The 19,215-nt window shown below is 37.9% G+C and overlaps 2 protein-coding genes across 2 annotated transcripts; both read left to right on the top strand.

Annotated features, from left to right (window-relative positions):
- Positions 1-3,341: 3,341 nt before the first annotated feature.
- Positions 3,342-3,963, top strand: LOC307119180 (placenta-specific gene 8 protein-like; the record flags this gene model as incomplete). Its single annotated transcript, XM_079805259.1, has 3 exons — positions 3,342-3,426; positions 3,538-3,662; positions 3,853-3,963. 3 exons carry the CDS (start codon positions 3,342-3,344, stop codon positions 3,961-3,963), a joined length of 321 nt encoding a protein of 106 aa, XP_079661385.1.
- Positions 3,964-14,503: 10,540 nt separating this feature from the next.
- LOC307118716 (placenta-specific gene 8 protein-like) lies at positions 14,504-14,982 on the top strand (the record flags this gene model as incomplete). Its single annotated transcript, XM_079804437.1, has 3 exons — positions 14,504-14,588; positions 14,673-14,797; positions 14,878-14,982. The coding sequence occupies 3 exons, from the start codon at positions 14,504-14,506 to the stop codon at positions 14,980-14,982; spliced, it is 315 nt and encodes a 104-aa protein (XP_079660563.1).
- Between the last annotated feature and the right edge of the window lie 4,233 nt (positions 14,983-19,215).

Raw genomic sequence — 19,215 nt, 5'->3', positions numbered from 1 at the left:
AGCTTTGACATATTTAAATATGCATATTTGTGATTTTTCCATAATCGTATTAAATATAGGCTATGCTTCAGCTTTCATTTTATATTTTTAAATTTGATCTATACATTAAATTAGAATAAGACACTATAGGCTGTTACCAATCAAATTAAATTATTTACACTGAAAAATCACAACTGCATTAAATAATGTTATGAGATTATTTGAAATATTTTTGAATATACAACTAAGAAATGTTGGAAAGATGAAACTAAACCACCAGTAGGTGGCAGCAGGTGACTGTCTTAATGAGTGAGTCATTGAGTCGATTCGTTCAAACGGCTGATTCATTCAAAAATTAGGCGGTCGTTTATGAATAGGTAATTGAACCTTTGATTCAACCGATTCATTCAAACGCTGAATCATTCAGTAACACACTGTTGTTGTGAGATTCGTTACGTTTCTGTTGTGATCTTAGTTTGGAACTATTTTCGCTGCTGAAATAGAACAAAAACAGTCCATATTGCATCTAAAATGTAAGTGACTTAATGTTAATTAATTGTTTATGGAACTGGCATGAAATCAGCGTCATTTTCAGTCGTGATAGTATTCAGGAAAACAACACTATTGTTAGTGTGATGTTGCTTAACTGTATCATATGTTATAAATATAAAAACTACACAATGTTAACCGTGTATGTTAACTGAGTTTCTTTGAATGACAGGCGCTCATTTGTTTTCGATTTTCTCTTCGAGAGGCTGCGCGAGCCTCAACTATCGATTATCCACTATCGATCTCCACTTACACTAACTGAATGCACTTTGGTGATTCCCTAGGTATTTTTTGTTTTGACGTTTTATTCAGGATACTTATCCGTTGGGCATGTAAAATTATTTTTCACTTGCCCCTTCAAAAAATCCACTTGTCCCGGACAAGCGAGCCCTGTTTAAATTAATCATTTGATATATGCACTTATTGTGTACATGTTTTTACATTGGATTTACATTTTAAAAATTGCCTGCATGTAGGCCTAATTACATCTGTAATTAATTTCTGTAGTTACATTTATAATTACACTGTTGACACTTCCCTTACCTAACCCTACCCTTAAAATTACACCACACCTGTTCTAACTTTACCCGTATCCCACTTCAATATCAATAAAAGTGTTGGTTACACTTTATTTTATGGTGTCATTGTTACAGTGTAATTATATATTTAAGTACTGAGTAATATTAATTCACTTCATGTACTTACTAGGTTAGGGTAGGATTAGGGTTTGGTTGAGGGTTAGTTGCATGTAATTATGCAAAATTTACTGTTATTACTATGGTAAGTACATGGAACATATAATAAGGACACTGTAAAATAAAGCGTAACCAAAGTGTTTTGCAATACAATATGAACACAATAAGTAAATTGTACTTTTAAGTAGTAAGGCCACCTAATATAAAGTGGGACAGAATTTCTTTCTTCTGCTGAACACAACATAAGATATTTTGATGAATGTTGATAAAAAAAATGTTTTTGTTTTTGTTTATTTTTTTTTTATTTTTTTTACCAACATTCTTTAAAATATCTTCTTTTGTGTTCAGCAGAAGAAAGAAATTCATACAGGTTTGGAACAACTTGAGCATGAGTAAATGATCAGTGTTGGGGGTAATGCATTACAAGTAACTTGAGTTACGTAATAATATTACTTTTTCCAAGTAACTAGTAAAGTAATGCATTACTTTTCAAATTTACAACAAAATTTCGGTTACTTTTTTAAAAAAGTAACGCAAGTTACTTTTTCACATTAATTTGACTGACAGCTCTCCTGCCCCCATGTTGAGAAAAATAAGTGCAGAGGCTTGTGTGTAAACATGATGGTTATTGTAGTTCTAGACTAAATGTGAGCATTTATTTATCTCACTTGCACAATAAAGATTCAGTACTCCTCAAAATGATTAAAATCAGTCAAATGCAAAATCAGAGTACTATGCAAACCTCCAATAATTAAATGTTAAAAAAACAAAAAATTGTATGCATAATCTACCTTTATATTTAATTTACCAATGTCTTGCTGCTGACCTTTGATGATGAAAATTACTAGATTTTTTGTTTTTATTGGTAAAACTTTTTTCTCCTGCATCCTATTCTACCATTATCCAGAATGGCAGCACAGCAGAGCTGCGCCCTCTACTGTTCACGAATCAGTTTGCATTTTTACCTCAGCCTGGGGCTTATTATTTCAATTTTGGTATGAAGAGGTCTTTACAAAAGAGGTTGCACAAAAATATAACTTTTTTGTTATAAACAAAAACAAAAACAAGCCCAGCCCAGAAAAAGTAACGCAAAAGTAACGTAACGCATTACTTTTCTTAAAAAGTAACTAAGTAACTCAATTAGTTACTTTTTAAGGGAGTAACGCAATATTGTAATGCATTACTTTTCAAAGTAACTTTCCCCAACACTGTAAATGATGACAGACATTTCATTTTTGGGTGAACAATCCCTTTAACAGGAATGTTTTTAATAGTTTTATTGAAAAATAATAACCCTGGTATATACAGCCGCCTAGCAGTGTGTCCTCTGAATCTTTAAAGTCATAAAAATTGTATGTCATTACTATACTCATGGCAACAGTGTTTTAGTAAGCTAGCAATAAATCAGTTCTTCAAATTACTGAGTACACAGAATCCATGTCACAAATCACGTATAAGCCCACTGTCGCTTTAATTTTCTAAAATAAATAGTGATATCCATGTTTAATGACCTTATGGAATAGATTTTAATCATATTCAGAATATTATTCCACAATGGCTAGTTATTTGTTTCAAAGTATGTCGATTCAGTTAATTTGTTTTAATGATATTGTATTTTTGTTCCTCTGACAACGAGGGAGGCGTGGCAGCACACTTTGCATCAAGGCGTGAAAGCAAATAGCAACTAATAGCAAATTCCTGGAAAACACATTTGTGGTTATTTATAACCATTAGCTACGCTACAACTACTGTTGTAGGACTTTGAACCTATAGGAAGGGCAATAAATATTTTGACAATAAACGAGCAGGCTACATATTGACCTTTTTCCATGCATTTTCAAAGGTGCGCCTGAACATGTGACTTTTCAAACCATATATAATAGGCACACTGTGCACGTTTCAGTGCATAGAGGAATATCCTGACTCAACTGCAAAGAAAAATCTAATCAGGTAAAGCTACTATTAAATATTACATACCTTTTGGTAAACTTTCTATATAAGTAAATGGTACATTTAAATGTTGTTAACTAAAAAAAAAAACTCTTTGTCTAGGTTTGAAAAATGCTTTTGAAAAAAAAAAAAAAAGCTTGATGCCCTAAATGTCTTTATCTGTAGATCATGGAGGTCACATCTCAACCTGCGGCATTCGAACCCCGAGAGTTTCACACAGGCTTAATGAGCTGCTGTGACGACGTGGGCGTATGTAAGTGATTCCAATGGCACTAAACACAAATATATTGTTAGTAAATTGTGAGCTATACATCTGTCCTGATGATGTGATTTGCATGTAAATCAATCATATTGTTTTTATTAGGTTGTTGTGGCCTCTTCTGCCTCCCTTGTTTGGGCTGTTCCATTGCTTCGGACATGAATGAGTGCTGCTTATGTGGTTTAGGCATGCCGATCCGAAGTGTATACCGAACTAAACACAACATACAAGTTAGTATCTATCTATCTATCTATCTATCTATCTATCTATCTATCTATCTATCTATCTATCTATCTATCTATCTATCTATCTATCTATCTATCTATCTATCTATCTATCTATCTATCTATCTATCTATCTATCTATCTATCTATCTATCATTTACAGTTTTGTTTGAATTGCATTTGGTTTTGTCTCCAGGGTTCCATGTGTAATGACTGTTTTACCGCGAACTGCTGCTTTACTTGTGCAGCCTGCCAGCTGAAGAGAGACATCAACATAAGGAAGAGCAATGGAACACTGAAACCATAAGAACTGAAAGAGTTTCGGAGTAAAATTTTGCTGTCTGTCTACACTACCAGTAAGATATTGTGTACTGCTCTTGGAAACTAAAGATCAACAAAAGTTGAAAGAGTTAATAATTTAGTACGTAATGAAAATGTCTTAAAAATAAAGGTTCCAAAAGGGGGTTTTAGCAGCGATGCTGTAAGATCCATTTTTGGTTCCCCAAAGCAGCTTTCAGTGAACAGTTCTTAAAAGTAGCCTATCATGTTTTTTTTTCACCATTTTTATTATCTAAAGAAGCTTTTTCCATTTTAAAGAACTTTTTGTGTAATGGAAAGGTTCCATGGATGTTAAAGGTTCTTCATTGAACCATCAAAGCCAATAAAGAACCTTGTTTTTTAAGAGTGAATCATTAGCTTAATTAAGCTAATTTAATTTAATCCAAAATGGGCAAAATGTTCATGTTTCTGTATTCATGCTATCATAAAATGGAGCTCAGAAAAGGTCCAGTGGTGGAAATTGCACATTACTGATTATGTGATATTAGTATATTGTCAGTGTGGCTTGTTGTTTGTGTTGAAACGTGTTCCTGTACAGAGTCAAAGAGAAGCATAATACTGGATATAGATGGACCCTCAATACAATTCAGTAGCCACATTGCAATTTGCAACAAAGTGTTCATTTCATTACACTTACAATTACTTACAAAGTCTATTCTTTGTAAAGTCTACTAAAAACACATTTTCAGCCAGATCATGTTGTAAACTGTTTAGTACCACATTTCCATGTATGCCTGAAAACAATTACTGTTAACATATTATGACAACTTTTTTTTTCACAAACCCTTCCAATCTTATGAATAAATAAATAAGTAGTCTCCTAATCATGTGATTTAGTGTTCTCTTCATGTTTACCCACGCTGAAAAAAGTGAAACTTCTGTGTCATTTATTTAAAGTACATTTTTATATTATTCTGATGGAAAATCATGATTTGGTTTAAACCTTTTTGGGAATTGTTGTTGGGAATGAAACCTGTTTCATACAATTTAGTTTAAATAGTATTTTCGCTTTACATGTTCCTGTGCAGAATGGATATTGGCTAGCTTTACTGAATGCACAATTTTGTTTAGGTTTTATACATTTTTCTGGTGTTTTATTTAATTTTATTAGTAACAGAAAATATGCATATTTTAAAATCTGTCTTTATAGTAAACTAAACATTGACTAACAAAATATTTGTTTGTTTTATTTTAAATGAAAATTCTACTTTCATATAGCTTAGCTTTTCATGGGGATATTAAAGGGTTAGTTCACCCAAAAATGAAAATTCTGTCATTAATTACTCACCCTCATGTCGTTCGACACCCGTAAGACCTCCGTTCATATTCGGAACACAAATGAAGATATTTTTGTTGATGGCTGAGAAAGGCTTCAGATAGGCCTCCATTGGCATTCAGTACATTAATACTCCCAAGACCCAGAAAAGGCACTTAAAACGTCGTTACAAAGTCCATCTCACCACAGCGGCTCTACAATAATTTTACGATGCGACGACAATAGTTTTTGTGCGCAAAAAAAAATCTAAATAACACCTTTATCCAACTTGTCACTGCCTTCCGTGTGTGCCTCCACGACGCATGCGCGAGAATATGACGTAGCGCCGGGGTTCGGGAATCCATGAAATGCACACTTTAGTCTTATTTTGAGAACTACGCCGAGACCTAAAGCACGATCAATGTAGAATCCAACAGCTTAGATACGCGCGTCTTCCTCTGCTTGTCAACAAATCGCTTCTGGGTCATCTGTCTGAACGCTGGATCTGGCCGGATCTCAGCCATCAGCTTTCAACAAAAATATCTTCATTAGTGTTCCGAATATGAACGGAGGTCTTACGGGTGTCGAACGACATAAGGGTGAGTAATTAATGACAGAATTTTCATTTTTGGGTTAACTAACCCTTTAACCCTTAATCGCCCCTTGAGGTCCAGCTGACCCCACTGGACTTTTCCTCCATTTTTTAAAAGTGTTCCCTTCATCTCAGGGCCATGAGACTCGGTGACTTTTCCTAAATAATCTATCTAAACATGCACAAAATATCTGGGCTTGATTTGGTTGTTCTAAAGGTGTGTAAAAATGTTTTTACCGTTTAAGTCCCTCGGGGTCAGATTGACCCCACATTGAAAATGAATGGGAAAGTGTAAAAAATATTTTTTTTTTCACTTTTTTTGTCAAATATTTTTTACTAAATCCAGTATAAATCTGAAAATGTCCACATTTATATCAAGGTCTGGTCCTAGAGCATAAACACAAAGTAGAACGAACTTTCTGTCACACACGTTCACACACACACACACACACACACACAAACACACATGTGTGTGACTGCAACAGAGAGCATTTTTATAGAAATTGGCAAATAAAATCAACAAAACTGGCATAAATCTGAAAGATTTTCATACATAAATGAAGTACTAATACTAGAGCACAAATGCAATATGGAACAAGCATGTTCACTCACACGCACACACACACAAACACAAACACAGGTGTCTGGAGCATTTTTTTGGATTTTGGCAATGAATGGGAAAATGTAAAAAATGCTTTTTTTTTCACTTTGTTTGTAAAAAAAAATCAACTAAATCCAGTATAAATCTGAAAATGTCTACATTTATATCAAGATCTGGTCCTAGAGCATAAACACAAAGTGGAACGAACTTTCTGTCTCATACACACACGCACACACACACACACACACACACACACACACACACACAAACACACACATGTTTGTGACTGCAACAGAGAGCATTTTTATAGAAACTGGCAAATAAAATAGACAAAACTGGCATAAATCTGAAAAAATTCCATACATAAATGAAGGACAAATACTAGAGCACAAATGCAACATGGAACAATCATGAGAAAGAGAGGGAAAAGGGCAAATAAAAGAAAGATGAAAGGCAGCTTAACTTTTGCATAACTTCCCTATGGACCTCTATTGGATAATGTGGTCATTGCACTCTCTTTCTCTTTAACTATAATTCCTAAAGCTTTTCCACAAACCTACAGATGGCGGTATTCTATCCCTAACACATAGAGCAATGTCCAAAAACTATTTATATTTATTTAAGATCATCATTCAAGTGATTTTTTCAACAAAAAAAGATTTTTAATGAGCCAATTTATGACATAGTTAAGTATTTGTGCAGTAAATAGGTAAAAAACTACCAAATACCCACAGAAACACATCATAAATGTATAGTTGAGAAGTAAATAAAAAAAATGATATATAGTTTTCCATGTAAAAAAATTATATTTCCTTATGCAATCGCTCTGTAAAAGTTTGGGGTCTATCTGACCCCAAGGGACTCAAACGTAAACCCTACTTGAGGGGCGATTAAGGGTTAAGATGTAAAAAGCCATATATATATATATATATATTGACCTATATTAAGTAACATTTTGGCTTAAATATGGTACACTGAATTATTTTTTACTCATCTTATTATTGATATACACAACAAATTTGTGTTTCTCTTTTAAACTTGATTTTTTTTGCTTTCAGTTAATGTAATTTTCTATGTGCAATCTACTAGATTAAATTATGTAGGGTGAATGTGAACCAATCAAGTACTCGACCAGTACCAATACTACACAAGCCAATCAGACATAGCACTTAACAACCCACATCTATGCCAAAATGAAACACTGCAATCAAAACTTAACACTCCTTTCTAAAAATTAAATTCTTGCAACAAAACCATACACACACAAGCACCATTTTAATTACTCTTTCATATCACCAGCAACACCCTGATGGGCTTTATATAAAAAACTGCAGTCTTTCGTGTTTCTATTTTTATTGACATTTTCTCAGACTCTTGTCTTCTGTAAAACTCAAAAGTAGAATTTCTGCAGGAATCAAACAACAAACATTCTTACAGAAATAAAGAAAAATAGAATCACAAATCATCAAATTTAGCAACAATACATTTACTGGATAAATTGGGGGGAAAAAACATATACTTGTTTTGTGTGTGTGTGTGTGTGTGTGTGTGTGTGTGTGTGTGTGTGTGTGTGTGTGTGTGTGTGTGTGTGTGTGTGTGTGTGTGTGTGTGTGTGTGTGCGTGTGTGTGTGTGTGTGTACATGTTTTTCTAGCCTGGTGGGGACTTCAACCTGACTGTAGAAAGACTCATGGGGACTCGTGTCACCGTGGGGACCTAAATTGAGGTCCCCACGGGGGTCCCCACGGGCACAAAAGCTTATAAATCATTCAGAATGAGTTTTTATGAAAATGTAAAAATGCAGAATGTCTCCTGTGAGGGTTAGGTTTAGGGGCAGGGGCAGTGTAAGGGGATAGAAAATACGGTTTGTACAGTATAAAAACCATTACGCCTATGGTGAGTCCCCAGAAGGATAGTGCACCAGACATGTGTGTGTGTGTGTGGGCATGTTTTTGTGAAATATCAGGACACAAATGTGTATAATGACATGGGTATGACATAGGTATTACAAAAAGAGGGTGAAATATGAGGACGTTACCCATGTCCTCACTTTTCCAAATGCTTACAAATCACACAGAACAAGTTTTTTTTCACAGAAAGTGAACTGCACAGTCTCCTGTGAGGGTTAGGTTTAGGGGCAGGGGCAGTGTAAGGGGATAGAAAATACGGTTTGTACGGTATAAAAACCATTACGCCTATGGAATGTCCTCACATTTCACAAAAACAAACATGTGTGTGTGTGTGTGTGTGTGTGTGTGTGTGTGTGTGTGTGTGTGTGTGTGTGTGTGTGTGTGTGTGTGTGTGTGTGTGTGTGTGTGTGTGTGTGTGTGTGTGTGTGTGTGTTAGTGTGTGTGTGTGTGTGTGTGTGTGTGTGTGTGTGTGTGTGCGTGCCTGCGTGTGTCCGTGTGGTGGGGGGCTGGGCTTATGAATCCTGCCTTCTGTTCGGATCTGGCCACAAGACCTCGTCAACATCACAGGCGATGTCCTCGCAGGATAGGCACACTCTAAAAATTGCTGGGTTAAAAACAACCCAAGTTGGGTTGAAGATGGACTAACCCAGCGATTGGGTTGGTTTAACCCAGCGTTTGGGTTGTTTTAAGCAAACATTTAACACAACCGCTGGGTTAAAACAACCTATTCACTGGGTTAAAACAACCCAATTGTTTTTAACCCAGCATTTTTTAGAGTGCATTGGGGAAAATATAGCCTTGTGAGCCAAATCCACCCTTGGATTGATCCCACCTCAATGTCTCGGCATGCCTCTTCCAGAAGAGTCATGCGGGCGTGTGGTTGCCGATCATATACTTTCCGCCTCCACGCTGAAAATAATTCCTCAATTGCATTTAGAAAGGGGCTGTTAGGGGGCAGGTATAAAAGTCTCAGACCAGAGCAGCCTGGTGGAAACTAACATTATCCCAGGTGACAACAAACCTGGGCTGCTGTGGTCTTTCCTGCACAACTACATGTAGTGCATCTAGAAATGCAATGATCTGTCCTGTATTGTAGGGACCTAGAGTGGCATGAGTGGTGCAGGACTCCTTGGACTCTAATTGCAGCACACAAGGTGAAATTTCCCCCACGCTGCCCAGGGACAGACCTTTGTCACGGCCCAATGCCTGGTTTTGGCTAGATTGAAGCCTGCCTCATGCACGTAGATGAACTCATGTGGCAGTTCGGCGGCATCAAAATCCAGAACTGTCTGTAAGAAAATACTGAATAGTGTTACTGAAAACACATTCAGTAACTACAATGTCTATATTTTAACACAAGTAGTTGGGTCAGTATAGACAAAAACTACAAGCTACAGGCAGGGCAGGTGACAGCATTAACCCTCATTCCCACATCACAATATATAGTATGTAAAGTAAAGTGACACATACCTGCACATAATCATGGCGCAGATCCTTGACCCTGATACTGTTCCTCTCAAATGGCACCTTGTACAGCTGCTTCATTCTGAAGTTGTGTTTCTGTAGGATGTGACTTAGTGTAGAAATGCTGACCCTGTTGAGCTGACCTTGTTGAATACATTTCTATTTACAATTGTTGTTGTTTTCTCGCACCATTTCAATGATGGCTAGCTCTTGTTGTTGAGTGAAGAGCCGTTCCCTTCCACCTTGAGGAGGTCGTCCAACCATTCTGTAGAAAATGCCACCACAAGATGTCATTGGTTAGGTTCTTTTTCACACACTGTACTTTCAAACTGTCACAGTACTGTAACATCACAATGGTATTCCTTTGCATATACTTCACAGCACTACCCATTTTTGTATAGTACAGTAATAGGATACAGAATCATGTGACACATACAGTAGGTACAGTCTAGAGTAGAAACTTGAAGATATAAATGTTCTCCATTCGGAATGTCCTTATTATCGATGCTACTGTGTAGCGACTGAGGTTAGGGTGGACTCTTTGCCCAACCTCCCTCATTGACAGGCCATGATTTATCACATGATCCACCAGAGTAGCCCTGATGTCATCTGATACACGTATACACACTGGTCCTCGTCTTTGTCCTCGTCCATGTCCGACTCCTCTCTCTCTTTGTCCTCCATGCTTGCAAAGTTCTCAAAATGGCTTACCTGAGGCCTATTTGTAGTGCTAAGTCTCAGACCGATTGGTGTTCTGTTTTCTGTGCAAGTGTTTTCAGGTGTGTATGTAAGTGCTTACAATTGCCAGATGAGTTTAGCATTTTGAACAGTTTTCCCAATGATATCAGGTGATTTGATTTTTGAACAAAGTGTCTAATGTCAGAAAACGTGTGTAGTGTTTCGCAAAAAAGTGTGTTACAGAATTGCAAACAGAGTAATAAAGTATGATTGCTCTCTTAAAGTAGCATACATACAGGTTGCTATTGAAAATCTATAGATACTTCAGGGGACAGTAAAAATGTACATGGAGTGTATATTTTAGTATTCTTATTTTTTGTGTTTTTGAGCAGGATGAGAAAAGGGGGAGACAAAAAAAACATAATCTTTGCCCGAAAAATGTTACACTTATATGTCATTGACCCTTTATCATCTCTATAGTATTTATGTCATCTTGATTACTGCTCTTATCTGTTTCCATGTGGGCTGCACGTAACTTCTAGGAACTTGGAAGGTGTGTGTGTCTGTGTCTGTGTGAGACTTTTTTACACTCTTGATGGTTTAGAGTTTAATTAATTCATTATGTGCATTTGCCTGCTTTCCTAGTCTGGGTAAACCCAGCCTGAACTGCCTGGCGATTTGATTTCACCCTGCAACTCAGTCTGGAAACCTGTACATTCATTTCTTTTGCTTCTGTTACACTTTTGCGGGAACCAATCACAGACTGGCTTATCCACCTGGCGCGCTATTGGCAGGTTTAACACAATGATGGATAGAGAAGGGATGGGTCGTTGCCCGTTGATCACGCCTCTTGTGGTCTGATTGGTTGAAGGACTATCCAATTGCGTACAGAGTCATTTGAATTATGCTCGTTGATCACGCCTCTTGTGGTCTGATTGGTTAAAGGACTATCCAATTGCATTCAGAGTCATTTCCTTTATGCTCGTTTATCACGCCTCTTGTGCAGTAGAAAATACATAGCAGACTCTCCAGACCAATGTTCAATCTTAAATTGAGCTTGGTCTGGTGATAGCCAGACAACTGCTTTCCATGATAAGAAATCTCGGTAACACTTTACAATAAGGTTGTATTAGTTAACATTAGTTTATGCATTAGTTAACATGAACTAACCATGAACAACACCTCTGTTCAGCATTAGTTAATCTTTGTTAACGCTAGTTAATAAAAATACAGCTGTTCATGGTTTGTTCATGTTAGTTCACAGTGCATTAACTAATGTTAACAAGATTTTAATAATGGATTAGTAAATGTTGAAGTTAACATTAACAAAAATAAATAAATGCTTTATAAGTGCAGTTCATTATAATTTCATGTTAACTAATGTAGTTAACTAATGCTAACTAATGAACCTTATTGTAAAGTGTTCTCGAAATCTCTTATGTCTTTCTTTTCTATATATTTGAACAACAAAATAAAGGCATAGAGTTCATTTGTAGGGCATTGACAACATGGTTTTATATAATTAATTTAATAATTAGGCTAACAAAAACATAAACATACCTTAAGATAAACACTTCTGGACCTCTGGATAAAATAACATTTATTTTAAACTGACCTATGACATCCAAAGACACAGTGGTGTGCACAGACCCGCGGCAGGGGCAAAATCGAGTTCCGGGGGTGGGGGTCCCCCTCCGTTTAAATTGCCTCTGGTAGAAATGAGAAATTGCGTTCCGGGTGCACTGTGGTACGATCGAAAAGGGCACTTTCACGATTACAGAGGCAGGGCCTCAAGCCCCCCGCCCTGTGCACGCCACTGCCATGACATGAAATGTATCTGAATTTAAATGATCTCAAAGATGTGGCTGTTGTGGTTCATTGTCATAGTGGCACCAGCTACTGCAGTAAATGTGACATACCGGGGTGGCAGTGGAGCCAAGGCTGGGGCCTGTCATCATTGCTTGCAGCTATATCAAAGGGCCAAATAAAATTATTTTATAAATAATAATATTTTTATGAAAATTGTCTTTTATTTATTTTATTTGGTTTTGGAGGGCCCTCTGGGACAGCCAACACGATTTCCATTAGGTAACACTTCTCAAAAATCAACAAGACAAGAGGCTTGTTTTATTTGAATACGGTGCCCTTGAAAATGCCCTAGGAAAAGTGAGGTTATGAATAAGAAAATACTACACACTCTCTAAACTGTGTACTAATTAGTTAATTTTGTACTGACCTCATTTGTCAGTCAGTAAATGTTTGCTGACAGTAATGTCTGGGACAAGTTGATTCCAGTTATCAGGCATCACAACTGTCAAAGGGGCATGTCTAACTGTGACGTATTACTATTATTATGTAATAAAAAAGAAATGTGTTCCTTATTGCTGTTCGTCAATGATAATTGCAAGTTATGCTAAGAAATTATTAGCTGATCGTCCAAAATTTTGAAAGGCACAGTATGTTAAAACATTTAGCAATGAACTTTAAATGTAATTTTTCTTTGCTTACAATCAACAACTAAAATGAATAGTTTTGAACTTTTATCAAAGAAACAAACGGTTTCCACAAAAATAAGAAGCAACACAACTGTTTTCAACATTGATGATAATAAGAAATGTTTCTTGAGCAGCAAATCTGAAGGATCATATGACACTGAAGACTGCAGTAAAGATGCTGAAAATTCAGCTTTGCATCACAGGAATAAATTGCATTTTAAAATATATTCACATAGAACATTTTTATTTTAAGTAACAATTCACAGTATTGCTTTTTTTTTAAACTATTTTTGATCAAATATTTGCAGCCTTGGTGAACATAAGAGCTTTTAAAAACATCAGTAACACTTTACAATAAGGTTTCATTTAACTATACATTATTAACATGAACTAATACTATAGCCTTTATTCATATTAATCATTTGCTAATACATTTTAAACATAGAAAGTTGTATTTGTTAACTTGTCAATGCTCTGTGAACTAACATGAACAGTGTATTTTTATTAGGGAAGTTACAAACGTAATTTAGGGAGGAGCAAGCCCATCTAATCTTCCGATCAACAGCCAGAGTATATAAACAGCTGCTTACCTCTCCTCAGTCTCAGATGTTCCAGCATCCCACCACCTCCCCAAACTCCACCTTTATTTTAGGTACCTTGCCCTATATAATCATTTAGTCACTGATATATGGGGTATATCAGAGCTCGAGTTGAAACTGCTTCATCGAGCCCCTCATTAGTAGACAGCAAGCCAAATAAGCTTAACCTAAATATTTTAAGATTATATGGGCAAACAAATTCATTAAACTATGAAAATTAATAAATGCTTTAAAATACATATTGTTCATTGTTAGCTAATGCATTAACTAAAGAGACCTTATTGTAAAGTGTTACCAAAAAATCTTCCAACCCCAGACTTTTGAACTGTAGCTTAAATGCTTTATATTTTCCCAGAAATACACACAAATATGCAGTGGCCAAAAGATAATATGCGTTTTGTAGTTTATTTTAAACTGATGTTTCAATTCATTTAATTTGTTTGACTATAATGATAAGATATTTTTCTTCCTTGTAAAAGCGATCATTTTACAAGGACGGGTGATGTGGCAGCAAATATCATCACTGGAAGGTGTGACAGAAATCGGAACGTGTGGCTTTTAACTATTTAGCACTTTGGACCTATAGGAAGTGCAATACAAATTTCGACAATATTGATTCATTGATATTAACTGTAGATTGGAAGGGTGTGTCTAAACTTGTGACTTTTCAACTGTATATAAAGACATCCTGTGCCAGTTTGAGTGTGTAGAGGAGTTTCCTGACTTAACGGCAAGAAAGGTAGGCTATGTTTAAATATTATCCACTACTACTTTTTTATCAACTTTTTTTATAAAACTTTTCGTTTTATATAAATTAATGCTTCACTTAGATATCATGGGAACTAAATATGTTTATAACAGTTTTGCTGTTTGGAATTTTTTTTAATGTTCTTGATGCCTCACATTTCTGTAGATCATGGAGGTCACATCTCAACCTGCTGCGTTCGCACCCAGAGACTTTCACACAGGCGTAATGAGCTGCTGTGAAGACATGAGCATATGTAAGTAATTACAAATTCCATAATCTATAAAGTCTTAAGTGGTCATAATGTAATTTTAACATCAATCATATTGTTTTTTATTAGGCTGTTGTGGCCTCTTCTGCCTCCCTTGTTTGGGCTGTTCCATTGCTAAGGACATGAATGAGTGCTGCTTGTGCGGTTTAGGCATGCCGATCCGAAGTGTATACCGAACTAAATACAACATACCAGTTAGTATCTATCTATCTATCTATCTATCTATCTATCTATCTAGCAAATTAATATCAATTATTTTGTTTTTGCTCTCCAGGGATCCATGTGTAATGACTTTTGTGTCAGTTACTTCTGCATGTCTTGTGCAGCCTGCCAGCTGAAGAGAGACATTGAAATTAGGAAGCGTACTGGAGAATTTTGAGGAAACTTTTTTTTACACAAAACAAAAGCGGCGGGCGTGCAACTGTGGTGAATTGTTGTGTTTTCAAAAGGCAACAGAGACTCTAGCCATATAGTCCTTGATTATTGGGAACTATGATAAGCAAATACACTAATCAAACTTTATGACTTTGAAAGGATGAAAATACAGGCTGTTACTGGCATCAGATAGCCTATAAAATGTGCAGTGCTCAATGTCATGTTTGCACTTTATTAGATTATGCCATGTTGGTTGTGGTGTGAAACTATGTAAGTTAAGAGTCTATAGGAGAATATAGTTGTATCATTTTTTATTATTAATTGGTATAATTTCTTTTAACATGGTCTTTTAATACAGTTGTAAATATAGTGTCATGTATTGTCGATCTGTAAATGCCTTACTATAAGTTACTCAAAACGTTTAATGAAGCATTCAAATGTAACAAATAAAATACATAAAGAAAATAATAGAGATATGATTTAATGTTTGCTCCATGTTTCACCATGTGAGGAATTACAATTTTCCAAATTAAAATTCTGAATCCTTTTGGCTAAATTATTGCTCCAATTTCAGCATAAAACCTGGTACAATGTTCTTCATATTGCATAGTTGAAACTCCCAAAGCTCAATTCTTCCAAGTCCATGTCACTCCAGTCAGTCTACAGCAGGTGGCACTGTGTCAACTTTAATAAGATGACATTAGAGTTGGGTTTAAACATAAAACACACTCTCTTTGTACAATATCACAAAACAGTGACACAGTTTCATCCCATCTTCAGATATTTCCTGTCTGAGAAATGGAGGAACAAGATTGTATAATCTCAGGGCCCCGTAAATCCCTCCGTTAACTCTTTTCAATGTCTATAAAATGTAGTAACTCACCCAAAACATTTGATTCTTGTACCAGTTAAAATGTGTAGCTGTTTTTCCACCATGGCAGTCAACCATGGAAATGTTTGTTATGTACAGATTTCATACTGCTTACTATACAAGAATGTCAGTTTGTCTAGGTGAATGCCCTTGTATCACATTGAACTTTTTAAATACAGATTTCAACAGTAGGTACAAATTTACTGGCAAGAGTCAATACTGTAGAACACATTTATATTTATACAGTATTTTATTTTTGCAGAAATATTGTAGGTTACATGTAAACTGAAAGTTCAAAGTTGCTTGTCCATTTTAACATGTCTTACATGTAAAGTCATATATGCTGGACAGAAAAATGACAGCCACAAAAATAACATCCATGACAAAAACAAACTTACTTACCTTGCCAGGGTATGGGCTGCCAACTGCAGATCTCCAGAATCCTCTGTCCTTGGCCATTCTTTCCATGTGGTTCCAGGTGTAGCCCATCTTGGTGATGTCAGCCTCAAGGTAGAGGTCTTCACGGGTCCAAAAATTCATACCCGAACCCGAAGAGACCCGTAATGTGCTTAACGGAACCGACACGGACCCGGACCCGTCTATTATTTCAAAAGCTGGACCCGGACCCGTGCAGATCCGAGAAATGCCAAAAACGTAGTACCCGGAACCGACCTGGACCCGTCTATTATTTAAAAGCTGGAACCGAACCCGGCGCGAAGACACAGATCCGACTGGACCCGATTGTCACATATTCCACAATAACTGATATTAACAAGTCAATAAACAAGTTATGAAAAATATAACTTTTTGTCTTACTGTAATGATACAGAAGCAGGAACTATAGAATGTTGTTTTTAACAGGATTAGAACCCCGGTCTCCTGGACTCAGAGCTGATGTTCTTCCTGAGTGAGCTAACTCAAGGTTGAGGATTTTGAGACCCAAGTGCAGAGGAATAACAAAAATATCAAGGAGACGAGCGGTATAAACTCAAAGTAGCTTTTACTTTGTAGAATGATAAAGAAACAAAGTACAAACAAAAAAAACTAGCATCAAAGCTTTCAATGGTCACAAAAAGGAAAACAAAACAAGCACAATGGCTCACAAAAGACTCACGGAATGCACTGGGATACACAGGTAGGAACGTAGGCTCAAGACTGAACAAAAAACAATGACTGAAGGCAAACTTAAATAGGGCCCAACACAGGTGAGTATCATCAACACTGATTGTTAGGTACAACTGAGAGTCCTTGCCAATGGTTTCCCCCTGGCAACTGGGAGGAGGATTGCAGGCAAAAGACCTCCTGCGCCCCCTTGTGACTGGGAGCCATACCGCTGATCATGGCAGGAGTGTGACCCCTAGCGGTTGGAGGTAGTATTGCTGGGTAAAGTCTTACAGGAGCCCCCTCTTGATGAACGGCTCCTGACGTTCCTCTTAGTGCTGTTTGACTGTTGTCTGTGGAAGTCCCTGATGAGGTCCGGGTCCAGTATGTCTCTAGCTGGTACCCACGAGCGCTCTTCTGGACCATAGCCCTGCCAGTCGACCAAATACTGGACCCCTCCCCGTACTTTGCGCATGTTCAATAATCTTTGCACGGAGTAAACACGTTGCCCCTCCACCATCCGAGGAACTGGAGGTAGTCTACCTACAGGAGACAAAGGAGAGTAGATGACAGGTTTGAGGCATGAGACATGGAATGTGGGGTGTATGCGCATGGACCTGGGCAATAGGAGTCGGTAAGAAACCGGATTTATTTTCTTGAGAACTTTGAAAGGTCCAATGTATTTAGGACCAAGTTTCCGTGACTCGAGGCGCAATGGCAGATTCCTAGTTGAAAGCCACACCCTCTGTCCAGGACGGAACGATGGACCTATCCGTCTACGTCGATTGGCCTGTTTCTGTTGTTCCTGGGACGACTTTAACAGGGCTGCCCGAGCTCTCCGCCAGATCCCCCGGCACCTCTGGACTAACTGGGCCGCTGCTGGAACCGGTGCTTGTACGTCCTGTTCAGAAAATAGAGAGGGAGGGAACCCAAACTGGCATTCAAATGGAGACATACCCAATGATGAGTGATGGAGAGTGTTATGGGCAAATTCCGCCCAGACCAGCTGGGAACTCCATGTGCTCGGGTTGTGCGAAACAAGACACCTGAGGGTCTTCTCAATCTCCTGGTTCACTCTCTCTGTCTGACCATTGGATTGGGGATGAAACCCTGAGGACAAGCTGATGGTGGAACCGATTAGACGTCCAAAAGCCTTCCAGAATCTTGAGGTAAACTGGGAACCCCGATCAGAGACCATATCCTGAGGAAAACCATGAATTCCAAAGACATGTTGCATGAGAAGTTCTGCTGTCTGGCCTGCTGTAGGAATTTTAGAGGTGGGAATGAGATGACATGCCTTAGAAAATCTGTCGACTACTACAAGAATCACTGTGTTACCTTGAGAGTTGGGTAGGCCATTAACAAAATCCATGGATATGTGGGACCAAGGTCGTCTCGGGATAGGGAGGGGATGTAGTTTACCTTGAGGGAGGGCTCTAGGTTCTATTCTGGGCGCAAGTGGAACATGCAGCAACAAATCTCCGGATATCAGTCCCCATGTTGGGCCACCAGAACTTAGATTGGATCCGCTTCAGGGTTCGAAGGACTCCGGGATGTCCAGATGAAGGTGCGGCATGACCCCACTGCAGTACTTTGGACCTGATGGTGTTTGGCACAAAGAGGAGACCCGATGGGCCATTACCTGGGTCAGGTTGGCGATGTTGAGCCTTTCGTACTGCCGTCTCCAAGTCCCACTGGATGCCTGCCAGCACTCTGGACCTTGGTATGATGGGTTCCGACCGGTCCTTTTCTCCCTGTGACTCGAACTGCCTTGACAGAGCATCAGGCTTTATATTCTTGGAACCGGGTCTGTAAGAGAGGACAAAGTCGAAACGGTTAAAGAAAAGGGCCCACCGAGCTTGGCGAGGATTCAACCTTTTGGCTCCCTGGATGTAGGTGAGGTTCTTGTGGTCTGTCCATATCAGAAATGGGTGTTTTGCCCCCTCCAACCAGTGCCTCCATTCCTCCAATGCCATCTTAACAGCCAGCAGCTCCCGATTCCCAATATCATAATTCTTCTCCGCTGCTGTCAGCCGACGTGAAAAGAAGGCACAAGGATGGAGTTTATTATCCCTAGTCACTCTCTGGGATAGAACGGCTCCCACACCAACATCTGATGCGTCCACCTCAACAATAAACGGTAACTCAGGATCTGGTAGAGTCAATGTGGGAGTTGAAGTTAATAGCCGTTTGAGTTGTTCAAATGACTGGTTAGCCTTCTCGGTCCACTGGAAGGGTGTGCCAGACTTCCTGGTGAGAGCTGTG

Source organism: Gobio gobio, assembly GCF_949357685.1.
Source record: "Gobio gobio genome assembly, chromosome: 22".
In the NCBI taxonomy this organism is placed as follows: domain Eukaryota; kingdom Metazoa; phylum Chordata; class Actinopteri; order Cypriniformes; family Gobionidae; genus Gobio; species Gobio gobio.
The sequence above is the reverse complement of the archived record's forward strand: the minus strand, read 5'-3'. Positions and strand labels throughout refer to the sequence as shown.